Raw genomic sequence first — 16,623 nt, forward strand, 5'->3', positions numbered from 1 at the left:
AAAAGCAGAATACAATGAAAACTGTATATTTAACTGAAAGACAACATATAAAATGTTAAAAGTGAAACATTATATTGTTTTATTGTCATATGCTCAAAGGTGACTCAGCTTATTTCAGCTCCTTGTGAAACTCTGATTGTAAACATGACAGGGCGACAAATAAAAAACAGTTTGGGATAAAGCAGCATCATCAGAAATTGACACGTCACCATGACTTGAAGAAATGTGTTGCTCTCGGCCTGTTTTCCAAACTTTTTGTTTTTTATTGGCAAAACGCAAACTTTACAATTCAGGTTCACTATTTCAAACATATTCATGTTTTGAACATAGTCATATGAAAGCATATATATACATACAAAAAAAAAGAAAAAGAAATAAAAATATATACATACATAAATTGAAATATTAACTATATATATATATATATAAGGTATATACATACATACAGTACATACACACATACAAATAAAATAAATATAAAAGATAATAATCTGTTTACTAAATGAGTCACAAAATATGATGCTGACTCAGCTTATAAAAGACAAGCCAAGGCATGTTCAACACAGAGATGATGTCATATGTGAAATGATAAAGATGATATCATTTGGGGTTAAAGTGCATTTACATAAATCAATAATCACAAACTGATTGTATTGTTTGTTTAAATCTACGTTAAACAAGAAACACATATCTGACAAGAAATATAAACATTTTAAATCCTATTCTTTCTCTTTAAGTCATAATTAGTAATCATCAAGTGAGCTTCAGAGAATACATCAACAGATGAATAACATTTAAAATGTTTTAATCTCTACAACCATTATATTAAGTGTTACTTGTATTACTGTTATTACTCTAAGCATTGTTTTCTGATTCAAATAAGTATTAGTGCCACTAATTACATTATAATACTTATATATATTTAGTCATTCATGTTTTTTTTATAGTTTATAGCAGTTCATTTTTATATTTTATGTATTTTTTATGTTCTTGTTGATGTATTTTATGCATTATATTTTAATAATGCACCTTTAGTAATACCTGCAATAGTAGTACATCAACAAAATCTGTACCCACAGCTCGTTCAGTGACAGACTTCTTCACCCGCGGTGTCTCATGGAGAGATACCACAGCTCTTTTCTTCCTGCAGTGGTCAGACTCTATAACCAATAATATATATATATATATATATATGTGTGTGTGTGTTTTTTAAGATATGCTTATTTTTTACCTCTTTAATTTAAATTTAAATTTAAATTGCTAATAACTTTTTAATAATTGTTGATTTATAGGCTCTTGTTTGCTTTTTATATTTCTTTTGCACTGTCTACTCTGTTACTGTGACACTTCAATTTCCCCGTTGTGGGACGAGTAAAGGAATCTCTTAATCTTAATCTTAAAATATATATTTTGTAATGTAAGTTTATATGTGCATGTGTGTATGTATGTATAAATATGTCTTATTAGTATTTGTGCATGTATGTGTACGTATATATGTGTATGTATGTACATATGTATATGTATGAACATATATATATGTAGATGTATGAACATATATATGTATATGAAACTGTTTAAAATACATTAAAATATGATTGAATATTGGATATTTTGCTCATGAAAACAAATTTAGTATTTATTTGTATCATTGTTTTTTTGTGTATGCTTTGATTACAGTGGGCAATATAACCACTGTAATTGGATTTAAAATAACTGTTTTAAAAATAAAAATGATGTAAATATGAGTTAATTATGAAATGTTGAGTTTGAATCTTATTTAATCTCTTCACATAGTTCAGTCAAATACCAGATTCCTTCTTTGTTTAAATAAAATAACTAAAAAAGACTGTTTTATTAACAATGTGTATGTTTCTTAGTTATTTTTGAACATTCGAGAATGTTCCTGTCATGGAGACGTACTTTATTATGGAAAATTTGCGTCATGAGGTCATGACGCCGTTGCGTGCCCCGCTCTACTATCCTGTGATTGGCTGGAACCATAGGCTGGAACACACATCAAAAGGGTGGAACCTTAAGAATGGAAGCAGCAGTTGACAGTTGACACACACAGGACTCAGGAGTGGACCGGGAAAGACCATCACTGAAGGACTTTTTGAGCAGTTTTATGACCCAGATCAGGGACTTCGTGTTGGTCCAGACCTCCCTTCGGTGGTGGATTCTCTCTGCCGTTTTCACGGTGCTTGTGTGGACGCTTGTTGAAGGTAAGCTCGCGCTGTTTTAAACCCGCTGGAGCACGTTACCCCATTCATTCCAGTCAACTAGTGTTTCGGTTCAAATGGCTGCCTTATCTTCTGGGGACTTTCAGCCGTTTGTTGTAGTTTACAACTCTTCAACGGTTTTACTTCTTTGTTTATGATGAGACCATTTAGTAATAGTAAGAAGGATTAATATGGGATGTATTCACGAAGACTCATTTTGTATTTTGACTGTTGTCATAGCTACGACACGCCTGGTCGCCAGATAACTGGGTTACGCTTCGAACCACAACACCTGTTAGCTGTAGTAACTAGATAAAGTACAGATTATTTCTGTGTAACCTACCAAGAAATGTTAAACAGACATCACATTAATCATGTTAGTCATCCACTCATCTTAATATCTTCTTTAAATATGATTATATTATCTAGCTATAAGGAGCATCTAAAGCCTACTGCCCCTGCTGAAAGCATGTGACACATTTTAAATGTTTGAGTCCATATATGGGAAATATTCAATACCACTCATGTGAAAAAATGTACTTTGACTTGATTTGGCTAGATGACTCACTGAGGCTGACTCAAGGTATGAATCAACAGAGAAAGACCAACCCCAACAGTAAAAGGGTTCAAATCCATTAATGTTAAGCAGAACAGCCACTATCAGTCCATCTACCTGCTGGTCACAGGTGATAATTTTGAATAACATGTTCCAGAAGAAGGCGGCAGTTTTTTGTTTTCATTCAAATTTTTTGGATTGTGTCCATAACTGCCAGAAAAGCAGGATATACACGCCAGTTGCCTATCAGCAGTCACCATTCACATTCAGATAACTTATCTGTGTGGTTTCCCCTCAACTGACAAACCATTCAGTTAAAACTACTTGAATTTGACGTGAAACACAACAATAGCAGTTGGCGCCTCTCTATAGATAGACTTTATTTCAGACTCATAGGTCCATATCAGCACAAGAGTAATATTAAAGACTAAAAATAAGTAAAATACATGTACAGCAAGAAATAAAGAGATCATATGACCACAGTTTACACATTCATTTTGATCACAGCATAAAAAAGGCTTTTGTTCCAATGTTTCCAAAAGCAAGAAAAATACCAAAATACCTCCCTTAAAATTTCATTTTCTGAATCGGCTAAGCAGCACATAAATGTATGCATCAAATTTCTCAGTACAGCATTAAACGTAGGGACATTGTTTGATACAAACATAAAACTTGCACTGGTCCATTTTGGTAGTTTAAGGAAAATTCAATATGCATCATTATATGCTACCTGAAGTTTTTTTGTTTTAGCTCTACTGTAACTGCACCACAAGTGGGCAGTATAAAGAGGAGTACAGTAAGCTCTAAAGAGCTCTGTTTTAACATTATCTGTGCACATTGGAAACTTATGTGCCACCATATTGGTACTGTCGCTGCAGATCATCATCATCATCATCACACAGGTCATTTCTGATAACGTTCCCCAGATATTTGACTTTGTCCTGATCATCCTTGGCTAAAGACTAAAAATAAGTAAAATACATGTACAGCAAGAAATAAAGAGATCATATGACCATAGTTTACACATTCATTTTGATCACAGCATAAAAAAGGCTTTTGTTCCAGTGTTTCCAAAAGCAAGAAAAAAACCTTGTGTCACTTAATATGGTCTGAGTGAGTGAGCGCCCTTAAAATTTCATTTTCTGAATCGGCTAAGCAGCACATAAATGTATGCATCAAATTTCTCAGTACAGCATGAAACGTACGGACATTGTTTGATACAAACATAAAACTTGCACTGGTCCATTTTGGTAGTTTAAGGAAAATTCAATATGCATCATTATATGCTACCTGAAGTTTTTTTGTTTTAGCTCTACTGTAACTGCACCACAAGTGGGCAGTATAAAGAGGAGTACAGTAAGCTCTAAAGAGCTCTGTTTTAACATTATCTGTGCACATTGGAAACTTATGTGCCACCATATTGGTACTGTCGCTGCAGATCATCATCATCATCACACAAGTCATTTCTGATAACGTTCCCCAGATATTTGACTTTGTCCTGATCATCCTTGGCCTTCACAATCATTATAACTCTTTGTGCTGATTGAAGTTGATGTCATGCTGAACACCATAGCTAGAGCATATTCTGAGCAGTTGTTGTAATCCAGCACTGTAAGGGGGACAGGATGACTAAGTCATCAGCATACATCAGATGATTAACAAGTCTATTCCCCACCATACACCCAGCCTACAGGCTTTTAACTGTTCAGAAAGATCGTCCATATACAAGTTAAAAAGTTAACCAGCTGGAAACTAATAATTTGATCTGTTACAATTAAAACCTGACTTTTATCTGACGCTGCTGGTCTGAAAACACTGAAAGTTGCTCAAATAGTTCCCCTTTACAGTCACTTTAACTCTTATTATGATAATAACTGGAAAAAAAACACTAAAATAAGTGATTTTGGAGACATATCCAATAGAAATTTTTCATTGTAATACCTTTTATTTTTAATAGATGGGGTATAAAAGAAAGCCTGAGATGGAAAATCAACCTTTTTTGCCACAGTGTCAACAGGCAGAGGTTTTTATTTTGGGGTTTGGACCAATCAGAATCAAGTATTTAACACAGCTTGTTAATAGTAATGTAAGTTGAAGCTCCAAGAACGATTAAAATGTTAAAATCTGTACATATAAGCCTCTTTGTTAGCTTCAAGTTGCTGTAAGATGAAGTTGTCGTTCCTGCAAACTTTGTATGAATTACTGAAAAATTAAAATTATACATATTTTTTTTTTAAAGTTAAAATTTTCAGTTCAAGGGTTCCTTTCTTTCCAGAGGATTAACATTTCCTCTCTGTTATTTCCAGGTCAGCCTCGCGTGATCAGTCCTCAGACAGTGAACGCCGCCCTGGGTGCGGACGTCGTCCTGCAGTGTCATGTGGTGCCGGAACACGACGTACAGAGTTACACCATCGAGTGGTCCAGACCGGACTGGAAGAAGGATCCGTCAGATCCCCAGAGTGGGTACAACTTCGTCCTCCTGTACAGGTACAGGCAGGACGTTACCGACGTGAAGATAAAGTCCTTCTTCAACAGGACGAGTCTCTTCACGGACTCCCTGAAACACGGGAACGCTTCCCTGCAGATCAGGGAGGTCACCATGGAAGATCAGGGGACTTACAGATGCTACATCCCGCTGTTGAAGAGCCCAGTGAGGCAGACCCTCATCCAGCTGGTAGTCGGTGAGTTTACATGTTTGTTGAAACGTGACTTTGTCCACAGTCCGTCAAGGTAAAGAACGTGGACGCAGAACGATTGAACGATTTAGCTTTTTACATCTGAGGGTTTTCAGCTTTGGTTGTTCTTATTTGCTGAAACGACCGTCCGAGTTGTAACCAGGCATCTTCAACAAGACCAAGACTAACATTCATTTCTACAGTATCAGAATTAAACATTTTACTATCATTTGAGCGTTTCTTACGTCTTTAAAGAAAGTCAACAATTTCACATTTAGAGTTTGAAAGCCTTAAAATGTCTTGAACAATGTTACAAAATACTAAAAATGATTATATTTATTTCTTCTGTAGATCCAGACTTTGGGAGGACAACAGAGATGATGGATGCTGCAGAAAACACCGTCACTCCAGACAATCTAGACGATTGGGCCATTTCAAGAAGTAAGAAAACACTCCAGCTCTGAGAGAAAATTCAAGAACCATCGCTTGGTTTGTAGTCGGTTGTGTTTCAGTCATGCTAACTTCTCCTTGTCCTGTTTTTCGGCATCAGGTGATCGCTTCCGTCATGGTATCTGGCTCTCTTTTTTGGTCTTCATCGCAGTATTTCTGGCTGCTGGTGGAGGCATATATTTATATAACCACAAGTGCCAGGGACAAAATGTAAGTAAGGAGAAAGAATCATCTGCTTCCTGTTGTTTAGAATAAACCACTTAAACATTGTTAATAAACTTTGTTTCCTCCTCTCTTCAGGGTTTCAAGAATGCTGAGCTCATATCGGCGTAGTTGCGTTGCTCAAACACATGCTTGCAGTTGATGAAGTTGATGAAGTTGATGAAGTTGAGAGCCCACCTTTTGGAAATTCATCTTCAGTTCAGAGTCAAAACCAGCAGCTACAGAAAGGCCTGCCTGGATCATCAGAGAGAACTCTATCTGATGGAAACAGAAAGTAAGTCTCATTCAAATGTGATCTTTGTTCCACACTTTGAGTATCATGTCAGATGTGGGTTCCACTTTCACTTTCAAAACGAGAAGCAGCTCGTCCCCATTTGCTTGAATTTGCATTGAAGGCACAAGGACACAACCACTGGAGGTTTCATCTCTGTTCATCTGCAGAAGTCCCAGCAGTTTGTTAGAAATGAACCTGACAGCACTGAATACTTGAGGTTGAGGGTCTAAGTTTTTAGTATACTGTAGTTCAATAATGGAGGTCAAAAGAGGAATCCCAAAATCAGGAGAGACACATCTTTTATAGCTTTGAGACATCCTTGACTTTCTTGGTTTTTAAGAACTCAAAACTCCAGAACTCATGCAGGTATAAAGTTAGTCAAAAGGACATGGATGCATACGGAAATGGAAAGAAAATAAGGGAGGGGCAGGAGGCAATCTGAGCCTATAGCAGCATATCTAGGAGCTGGTCCAAGCCGGAGCCAGCCCTAACTATAAGCTTTATCATAAAGGAAAATTTGAAGCCTACTACTAAAAGTAGAGAGGGTGTCTGCCTTCCAGTCCCTAACTGGTAGATGATTCCAAAGGACAAAGAGGCTCTAAGCTCCTAGTATCATAACGAGTACCCGATCCAAGTTTGAGCCAGCCCTAACTATAAGCTTTATTAGAAAGGAAAGTTTGAGGCCTACTCTTAAAAGTACAGAGGGTCTAAGCTTATAGTATCATAACGAGTACCTGATCCAAGCCTAACTATAAAAAATGAATGTTTTAAGCCTCTTAGTTTAGAGAGGGTGTCTTCCCCCTGACCCATGAAAAGTACATGACTTCAAAGAAGGGGGGGCCTGATAACTGAAGGGCCTACCGCCCATACTATTTTTATAGATTTTACATACGACAAGCAAGCCTCAAAAGTATTTTATTAAAGTAATCGCTTGCTATCTATAATGGTAGGTTCTATTGTTGTCACAGCCCTATTGGTATTTATTGGAATAATCAAGCCTGCCTCCCATACTACTACTGCAGACTCAAGAACCCAAAGAATGAGGGATTAAGGAACAAAGTACTTTCTGTGGTAAAGCTAACCTGTTCTGTTTGGTGTTGTCTCTGTCCACAGCTCACCTAAAGACCTTTGATGTGGCTGAATCAAACCCTGGAGGAATCTGGAGACCGGGTGCTTGGAAAGCGACAGATTCTCTTCTCTGAACAAGTTTGTTTTGGACTTTAAAAAAAAAAAAGAACTGTGCCAGACCTTTAAATCCCCCCTGGAGGCTCTCAGCACTTCATCAGCAGCAGGATTGCTTTGTATCACAGAAGACCTATTTATTCATTCATCTCTCTATGAAGAGAAGAATCCAAGCTTCATGGCAGCATTACTTTATATTACTTTTAATGTCACACCTCATCTTCAACAAGAAAGGATCACAACCTCACCTGACCTCAGACTGACACATGACGGATGTTTCCTAGTTTGGATCCAACTTTTTTTTTTATTGGTGGGCTGGAATCCCACCTCCTATTTGAGTTAAATTGACATTCCTAAATCCAGAAAGCTCATTATTCAAATATTAGCGGCCTCAGGAAACTGCATATCCGGTTTGGATGGACGTACCTTGGAAGCTGGACATCTAAGCTAGTCCTCTTAATGAGAGAACATTTTAAATACCAACCAACCAAAAGATGCTCAAACCCCTTAGTTATTTAAAGCAATCGGCAGCAGTTGAATGTAACTTGATGTGATTTCCTCTCATGGAGAAAGACCTTTTCTGGTTAGATAAGAGATACTAACCACGGATATTAAACCAAAGATGTCTCTAACTTTCTTGTACTGACTCACATGAAAAAAAAAGTTCCTAAGGAGTTTTTCTACCATTCACTGGTTTTATAATTTAAAAGCTTTTCTAATTTCCTAAGTTGATTTTCTACTGAAATATGGAACCATGACAATGTTCCAAGACAAAGTAAATGACTTCTTATTTTGTTACTTCTGTTATTTATGACTGATATTATTTTCTAAACCTGCTGAATTTAAATATTGTTGTTTCCAGCATATATTGGGCACAAATGTTGAATATGATAAATGTCAAAGGCTATGTGTCAAATCAAAAGAAGAACTTTAGTTGTAGTTCGTAGATGTAAAGCTAGCTTAACCAAGTGGCAAAGCTAGTGTTAGCCTGCTTGTGTATTTTGTATTGATTCTGATGTAAGTTTGTAGTTTTAGGGTTAGATGAATGTTAGCTTAGCTTAATCAGAGAGTTACAGACAGAAAGAACACTACCTTAAGTTATAAAAGATGCCTGTTTTTTGCATCTTAAACTATAATTTTGAAGCGATGTTAGCTAAAATCACTTCTTGTTTATGTTCCAACCTCGATGATTACTCAATAAGTCAGTTGTAATTTTGCTGGTTCAAATATGTTGATAATTGGTTCAGACATTTATCAGCTGTTTTTTTGTTGTTTCAACACTTAAATGTAAGATTTGAAGACTACTTGACCACGTCACATTAAGAAATGTGACATGCCTTCGACCTTTGATGTACTTTATATGAGAATAGGCAGCTTAAGGGATGCTAAAAACAAGAGCAGTTTCGTCCGATACAAAAGATTTCAACATCGTCTTCAACTGGTGAGTCGTTTATTTTGACATCAACTGTTCAACCTGATTTTATGTTCTATACTGAATCAAGCTGTTCACTGAGAATTTACCACACTGAGTCCTTCAGTTTGGATCTCAAAGAGGGGGGTAGTGTTCTACCTCTGTAGCAGCTTTACATTATTTACAGCAAAAAAAAAAAATCTTAACTTATCTCAGGCTGTTGTGTTTTGAAAATACAACTCATTCCACCCTCTGTCAGAAACACTTCATTTCAGCTACTGTCTCTTTAAGACCACCCCCCCCCCCCCCCCCCCCCCCCCCCCCAGCATTCTGGAATTCCAATTTCGCCCTTTTATAAGGAGATTCACCAACAAGTGATGTCACGATTTGAGCACACCTCATGCCGATCTTGCTGAGATTTCATGTAAACAAAGTAGCCTGATTACCTCTGATTACTTTATATTTCTTTTTAAGATATGGGTCTAATACAGTCTCTTTAAATGTATCCCTGAAAACCAAACGAGGTAAAGATTCAGAGGGTTTGACTTTGTGTTTTGTTTTTTTTTTACCAGTATTCCAAGAAGAAGAAGAAGGGATGTAAAAGAGAAGAGTTTAGACTGAGAGTGCTGACAGTAAATCTGTGATATAGCGGTGAGAGTCAGGAGAGAGATACCACAGCTCTTTTCTTCCTGCAGTGGTCAGACTCTATAACCAATAATATATATATATATATGTGTGTGTTTTTAAGATATGCTTATTTTTTACCTCTTTAATTTTAATTTTAATTGCTAATAACTTTTTAATAATTGTTAATTTATAGGCTCTTGTTTGCTTTATATATTTCTTTTGCACTGTCTACTCTGTTACTGTGACACTTCAATTTCCCCGTTGTGGGACGAGTAAAGGAATCTCTTAATCTTAATCTTAATCTTAAAATATATATTTTGTAATGTAAGTTTATATGTGCATGTGTGTATGTATGTATAAATATGTCTTATTATTATTTGTGCATGTATGTGTACGTATATATGTGTATGTATGTGTATATGTATATGTATGAACATATATATGTATATGTATATGTATGAACAAATATATGTATATGAAACTGTTTAAAAGACATTAAAATATGATTGAATATTGGACATTTTGCTCATGAAAACAAATTTAGTATTTATTTGTATCATTGTTTGTTGGAAAAAAAAATTTATTTATGTTTTTTTGTGTATGCGTTGATTACAGTGGGCAATATAACCACTGTAATTGGATTTAAAATAACTGTTTTAAAAATAAAATGATGTAAATATGAGTTAATTATGAAATGTTGAGTTTGAATCTTATTTAATCTCTTCACATAGTTCAGTCAAATACCAGATTCCTTCTCAAATAACTAATACAGACTGTTTAAGGGTCATTTTTATGTTTTTTAATATTATTTTGCTTCTATGAGACGCTTTAATCCTAGAAACTCCTCGAATATTCTCCTATTACGGAGACGCAGTTTATTTTGGAAAATTTGCGTCATGAGATCATGACGCCATGCCCCGCCCTACTATCCTGTGATTGGCTGAAAACACGTCACAGGGAGAATGGAACCTTACGAATGGAGCAGTTGAATATTTACAGTCTGTGGTGAGGGTGGGACAGCAGTTGACAGTTGACAGTTGACACCGAGGGTGCCGGATACGGCCCTGGTGGTGATGCTTTCAGCAGTGTAGTCTATGGTTGACACACAAAGGACTCAGAAGAGGACCAGGAAAGACCATCACAGAGGGACTTTTTGAGCAGTTTTATGACCCAGATCAGGGACTTCGTGTTGGTCCAGACCCCCCCTCGGTGGTGGATTCTCTCTGCCGTTTTCACGGTGCTTGTGTGGACGCTTGTTGAAGGTAAGCTCGCGCTGTTTTAAACCCGCTGGAGCACGTTTCCCCATTCATTCCAGTCAACTGGTGTTTCGGTTCAAATGGCTACCTTGTCTTCTGGGGACTTTCAGCCGTTTGTGGTAGTTTACAACTCTTCAACGGTTTTACTAATATATTTATGATAAGAACATGTAGTAATAGTTAGAAGGATTAATATGGGATGTATTCACGAAGACTCATTTTGTATTTTGACTGTTGTCATAGCTACGAAACGCCTGGTCGCCAGTTAACTGGGTCACGCTTCGAACCACAACACCTGTTAGCTGTAGTAACTAGATAAAGTACAGATTATTTCTGTGTAACCTAAAACATTTCAGAGATGTCATTAATCATGTTAGTCATCCACTCATCTTAATATCTTCTTTAAATATGATTATATTATCTAGCTATAAGGAGCATCTAAAGCCTACTGCACCTGTTGAAAGCATGTGACACATTTTAAATGTTTGAGTCCATATATGGGAAATATTCAATACCACTCATGTGAAAAAAAAGTACTTTGATTTGAGGCTAGATGATTCAGTGGTCTGACTCAACAGAGAATAACCAACAGTAAAAGGGTTCAAATTAGTGATGTACATTTTAAGTATTTTCCGTGATCGATTTTTGGAAATGTTAACGATCAATTATCGATTAATTGATAAAAAAAAAAACACTATTATTCTTACGTCAAAAACAATGCCAAATACGTTGTTTTCCCCCTAAATTATATTTTCTACAGCAACAAAATGCATATAACTGACGGGATTGAATACGGGCGCATGTTTGACACGCAGATTATCAACGATCAGGCTCATTAAAATATTCTCCGCGGACATAATCTTATAAAGTGAAGGCTGAGACTACTAACAGAAAAGTACTTCAGACTCACAGTGTCCAGTTTTCTGTCTACTCGTTCTTATTGAGAGAAATAAACATGTGTATTCGATCAGGTGTCAGCCAGGAGCGCAACCGGGTCAGAATCAGTCCAGCTGCAGAAAAGCCCAGACGGCTCTGATGTTGCTGCTCTGCAAACATAGCGTACCTGAATTTCCCACCTGTCTGTTGCCTTTGTATCCAAAGGTGGGAAATATCCTGTTTAAAGTTGTGAACCTTCGTGTCCGTGTCGTTGTTGGCAGCAGTTTTGTATTGATCCTCTTTAAAAAAAGCGCACGTGGAGACCTGACGCACAGACACAGCCGCCAGCCCCCAGCTGAGCGTCTCCGCTGTGTGCAACACCTTTAACAGCTGATTCACATCGAAACATGCTTTAAACTTAAAACACCTCCCTGATAGCTGAGTGTAATATGAGACCACATGATGTTTGTTCCACGTGACGGAAAATTGATAACAAAAATGCGTGTTTCGAGTAATTTCTTAACAATCAATTAATCGATAATCGATTAATTGTGGTCATCCCTAGTTCAAATCCATTAATGCCAAGCAGAACAGCCACTATCAGTCCATCTAGCTGCTGGTCCCAGGTCCCAAGAACGATTAAAATGTTAAAATCTGTACATATAAGCCTCTTTGTTAGCTTCGAGTTGCTGTAAGAGGAAGTTGTCGTTCCTGCAAACTTTGTATGACTTAAGAAGATACAATTTTCAGTTCAAGGGTTCCTTTCTTTCCAGAGGATTAACATTTCCTCTCTGTTATTTCCAGGTCAGCCTCGCGTGATCAGTCCTCAGACAGTGAACGCCGCCCTGGGTGCGGACGTCGTCCTGCAGTGTCATGTGGTGCCGGAATACGACGTACAGAATTACACCATCGAGTGGTCCAGACCGAACCGGAAGAAGGATCCGTCAGATCCCCAGAGTGGGTACCACTTCGTCCTCCTGTACAGGTACAGGCAGGACGTTACCGACGTGAAGATAAAGTCCTTCTTCAACAGGACGAGTCTCTTCACGGACTCCCTGAAACACGGGAACGCTTCCCTGCAGATCAGGGAGGTCACCATGGAAGATCAGGGGACTTACAGATGCTACATCCCGCTGTTGAAGAGCCCAGTGAGGCAGACCCTCATCCAGCTGGTAGTCGGTGAGTTTACATGTTTGTTGAAACGTGACTTTGTCCACAGTCCGTCAAGGTAAAGAAGGTGGACGCAGAACGATTGAACGATTTAGCTTTTTACATCTGAGGGTTTTCAGCTTTGGTTGTTCTTATTTGCTGAAACGACCGTCCGAGTTGTAACCAGGCATCTTCAACAAGACCAAGACTAACATTCATTTCTACAGTATCAGAATTAAACATTTTACTCTCATTTGAGCGTTTCTTACGTCTTTAAAGAAAGTCAACAATTTCACATTTAGAGTTTGAAAGCCTTAAAATGTCTTGAACAATGTTACAAAATACTAAAAATGATTATATTTATTTCTTCTGTAGATCCAGACTTTGGGAGGACAACAGAGATGATGGATGCTGCAGAAAACACCGTCACTCCAGACAATCTAGACGATTGGGCCATTTCAAGAAGTAAGAAAACACTCCTGCTCTGAGAGAAAATTCAAGAACCATCGCTTGGTTTGTAGTCGGTTGTGTTTCAGTCACGCTAACTTCTCCTTGTCCTGTTTTTCGGCATCAGGTGATCGCTCCCGTCTTGGTTTCTGGCTCTCTTTTTTGGTCTTCATCGCAGTATTTCTGGCTGCTGGTGGAGGCATATATTTATATAACCACAAGTGCCATGGACAAAATGTAAGTAAGGAGAAAGAATCATCTGCTTCCTGTTGTTTAGAATAAACCACTTAAACATTGTTAATAAACTTTGTTTTCTCCTCTCTTCAGGGTTTCAAGAATGCTGAGCTCATATCGGCGTAGTTGCGTTGCTCAAACACATGCTTGCAGTTGATGAAGTTGATGAAGTTGATGAAGTTGAGAGCCCACCTTTTGGAAATTCATCTTCAGTTCAGAGTCAAACCAGCAGCTACAGAAAGGCCTGCCTGGATCATCAGAGAGAACTCTATCTGATGGAAACAGAAAGTAAGTCTCATTCAAATGTGATCTTTGTTCCACACTTTGAGTATCATGTCAGATGTGGGTTCCACTTTCACTTTCAAAACGAGAAGCAGCTCATCCCCATTTGCTTGAATTTGCATTGAAGGCACAAGGACACAACCACTGGAGGTTTCATCTCTGTTCATCTGCAGAAGTCCCAGCAGTTTGTTAGAAATGAACCTGACAGCACTGAATACTTGAGGTTGAGGGTCTAAGTTTTTAGTATACTGTAGTTCAATAATGGAGGTCAAAAGAGGAATCCCAAAATCAGGAGAGACACATCTTTTATAGCTTTGAGACATCCTTGACTTTCTTGGTTTTTAAGAACTCAAAACTCCAGAACTCATGCAGGTATAAAGTTAGTCAAAAGGACATGGATGCATACGGAAATGGAAAGAAAATAAGGGAGGGGCAGGAGGCAATCTGAGCCTATAGCAGCATATCTAGGAGCTGGTCCAAGCCGGAGCCAGCCCTAACTATAAGCTTTATCATAAAGGAAAATTTGAAGCCTACTACTAAAAGTAGAGAGGGTGTTTGCCTTCCAGTCCCTGACTGGTAGATGATTCCAAAGGACAAAGAGGCTCTAAGCTCCTAGTATCATAACGAGTACCCGATCCAAGTTTGAGCCAGCCCTAACTATAAGCTTTATTAGAAAGGAAAGTTTGAGGCCTACTCTTAAAAGTATAGAGGGTCTAAGCTTATAGTATCATAACGAGTACCTGATCCAAGCCTAACTATAAAAAATGAATGTTTTAAGCCTCTTAGTTTAGAGAGGGTGTCTTCCCCCTGACCCATGAAAAGTACATGACTTCAAAGAAGGGGGGGCCTGATAACTGAAGGGCCTACCGCCCATACTATTTTTATAGATTTTACATACGACAAGCAAGCCTCAAAAGTATTTTATTAAAGTAATCACTTGCTATCTATAATGGTAGGTTCTATTGTTGTCACAGCCCTATTGGTATTTATTGGAATAATCAAGCCTGCCTCCCATACTACTACTGCAGACTCAAGAACCCAAAGAATAAACCTGCTTTCTTCAAAGGCAACATTTTGAATGGGGATTAAGGAACAAAGTACTTTATGTGGTAAAGCTAACCTGTTCTGTTTGGTGTTGTCTCTGTCCACAGCTCACCTAACGACCTTTGATGTGGCTGAATCAAACCCTGGAGGAATCTGGAGACCGGGTGTTTGGAAAGCGACAGATTCTCTTCTCTGAACAAGTTTGTTTTGGACTTTAAAAAAAAAAAGAACTGTGCCAGACCTTTAAATCCCCCCTGGAGGCTCTCAGCACTTCATCAGCAGCAGGATTGCTTTGTATCACAGAAGACCTATTTATTCATTCATCTCTCTATGAAGAGAAGAATCCAAGCTTCATGGCAGCATTACTTTATATTACTTTTAATGTCACACCTCATCAGAGTCCTCAACAAGAAAGGATCACAACCTCACCTGACCTCAGACTGACACATGACGGATGTTTCCTAGTTTGGATCCAACTTTTTTTTTTATTGGTGGGCTGGAATCCCACCTCCTATTTGAGTTAAATTGACATTCCTAAATCCAGAAAGCTCATTATTCAAATATTAGCGGCCTCAGGAAACTGCATATCCGGTTTGGATGGACGTACCTTGGAAGCTGGACATCTAAGCTAGTCCTCTTAATGAGAGAACATTTTAAATACCAACCAACCAAAAGATGCTCAAACCCCTTAGTTATTTAAAGCAATCGGCAGCAGTTGAATGTAACTTGATGTGATTTCCTCTCATGGAGAAAGACCTTTTCTGGTTAGATAAGAGATACTAACCACGGATATTAAACCAAAGATGTCTCTAACTTTCTTCTACTGACTCACATGAAAAAAAAAGTTCCTAAGGAGTTTTTCTACCATTCACTGGTTTTATAATTTAAAAGCTTTTCTAATTTCCTAAGTTGATTTTCTACTGAAATATGGAACCATGACAATGTTCCAAGACAAAAGTAAATGACTTCTTATTTTGTTACTTCTGTTATTTATGACTGATATTATTTTCTAAACCTGCTGAATTTAAAATATTGTTGTTTCCAGCATATATCGGGCACAAATGTTGAATATGATAAATGTCAAAGGCTATGTGTCAAATCAAAAGAAGAACTTTAGTTGTAGTTCGTAGATGTAAAGCTAGCTTAACCAAGTGGCAAAGCTAGTGTTAGCCTGCTTGTGTATTTTGTATTGATTCTGATGTAAGTTTGTAGTTTTAGGGTTAGATGAATGTTAGCTTAGCTTAATCAGAGAGTTACAGACAGAAAGAACACTACCTTAAGTTATAAAAGATGCCTGTTTTTTGCATCTTAAACTATAATTTTGAAGCGATGTTAGCTAAAATCACTTCTTGTTTACGTTCCAACCTCGATGATTACTCAATAAGTCAGTTGTAATTTTGCTGCTTCAAATATGTTGATAATTGGTTCAGACATTTATCAGCTGTTTTTTTGTTGTTTCAACACTTAAATGTAAGATTTGAAGACTACTTGACCACGTCACATTAAGAAATGTGACATGCCTTCGACCTTTGATGTACTTTATATGAGAATAGGCAGCTTAAGGGATGCTAAAAACAAGAGCAGTTTCGTCCGATACAAAAGATTTCAACATCGTCTTCAACTGGTGAGTCGTTTATTTTGACATCAACTGTTCAACCTGATTTTATGTTCTATACTGAATCAAGCTGTTCACTGAGAATTTACCACACTGAGTCCTTC

At 37.5% G+C, this 16,623-nt stretch overlaps 2 protein-coding genes across 2 annotated transcripts; both read left to right on the forward strand.

The window, feature by feature from the left end:
• Nucleotides 1-2,010: 2,010 nt before the first annotated feature.
• Nucleotides 2,011-8,595, forward strand: LOC117807196. Its single transcript, XM_034676309.1, has 6 exons — nucleotides 2,011-2,222; nucleotides 5,082-5,456; nucleotides 5,802-5,891; nucleotides 6,001-6,110; nucleotides 6,201-6,396; nucleotides 7,510-8,595. Exons 1-5 carry the CDS (start codon nucleotides 2,126-2,128, stop codon nucleotides 6,231-6,233), a joined length of 705 nt encoding a protein of 234 aa, XP_034532200.1. The 5' UTR covers nucleotides 2,011-2,125; the 3' UTR covers nucleotides 6,234-6,396; nucleotides 7,510-8,595.
• A 2,004-nt stretch (nucleotides 8,596-10,599) lies between these two features.
• LOC117807198 lies at nucleotides 10,600-16,104 on the forward strand. The gene is made up of 6 exons (XM_034676311.1): nucleotides 10,600-10,878; nucleotides 12,553-12,927; nucleotides 13,273-13,362; nucleotides 13,472-13,581; nucleotides 13,672-13,866; nucleotides 15,012-16,104. Exons 1-5 carry the CDS (start codon nucleotides 10,782-10,784, stop codon nucleotides 13,702-13,704), a joined length of 705 nt encoding a protein of 234 aa, XP_034532202.1. The 5' UTR covers nucleotides 10,600-10,781; the 3' UTR covers nucleotides 13,705-13,866; nucleotides 15,012-16,104.
• Nucleotides 16,105-16,623: the final 519 nt, after the last annotated feature.

This window comes from Notolabrus celidotus, chromosome 23, assembly GCF_009762535.1.
Source record: "Notolabrus celidotus isolate fNotCel1 chromosome 23, fNotCel1.pri, whole genome shotgun sequence".
In the NCBI taxonomy this organism is placed as follows: Eukaryota; Metazoa; Chordata; class Actinopteri; order Labriformes; family Labridae; genus Notolabrus; species Notolabrus celidotus.

Coding starts and splice junctions, on each gene's coding strand:
- LOC117807196 (XM_034676309.1), top strand. CDS start 2,126: ATGACCCAGATCAGGGACTTCGTGTTGGTCCAGACCTCCCTTCGGTGG. Junction 2,223..5,081: donor TGTGTGGACGCTTGTTGAAG/GTAAGCTCGCGC, acceptor TGTTATTTCCAG/GTCAGCCTCGCGTGATCAGT. Junction 5,457..5,801: donor CCTCATCCAGCTGGTAGTCG/GTGAGTTTACAT, acceptor TTTCTTCTGTAG/ATCCAGACTTTGGGAGGACA.
- LOC117807198 (XM_034676311.1), top strand. CDS start 10,782: ATGACCCAGATCAGGGACTTCGTGTTGGTCCAGACCCCCCCTCGGTGG. Junction 10,879..12,552: donor TGTGTGGACGCTTGTTGAAG/GTAAGCTCGCGC, acceptor TGTTATTTCCAG/GTCAGCCTCGCGTGATCAGT. Junction 13,582..13,671: donor ACAAGTGCCATGGACAAAAT/GTAAGTAAGGAG, acceptor TCCTCTCTTCAG/GGTTTCAAGAATGCTGAGCT.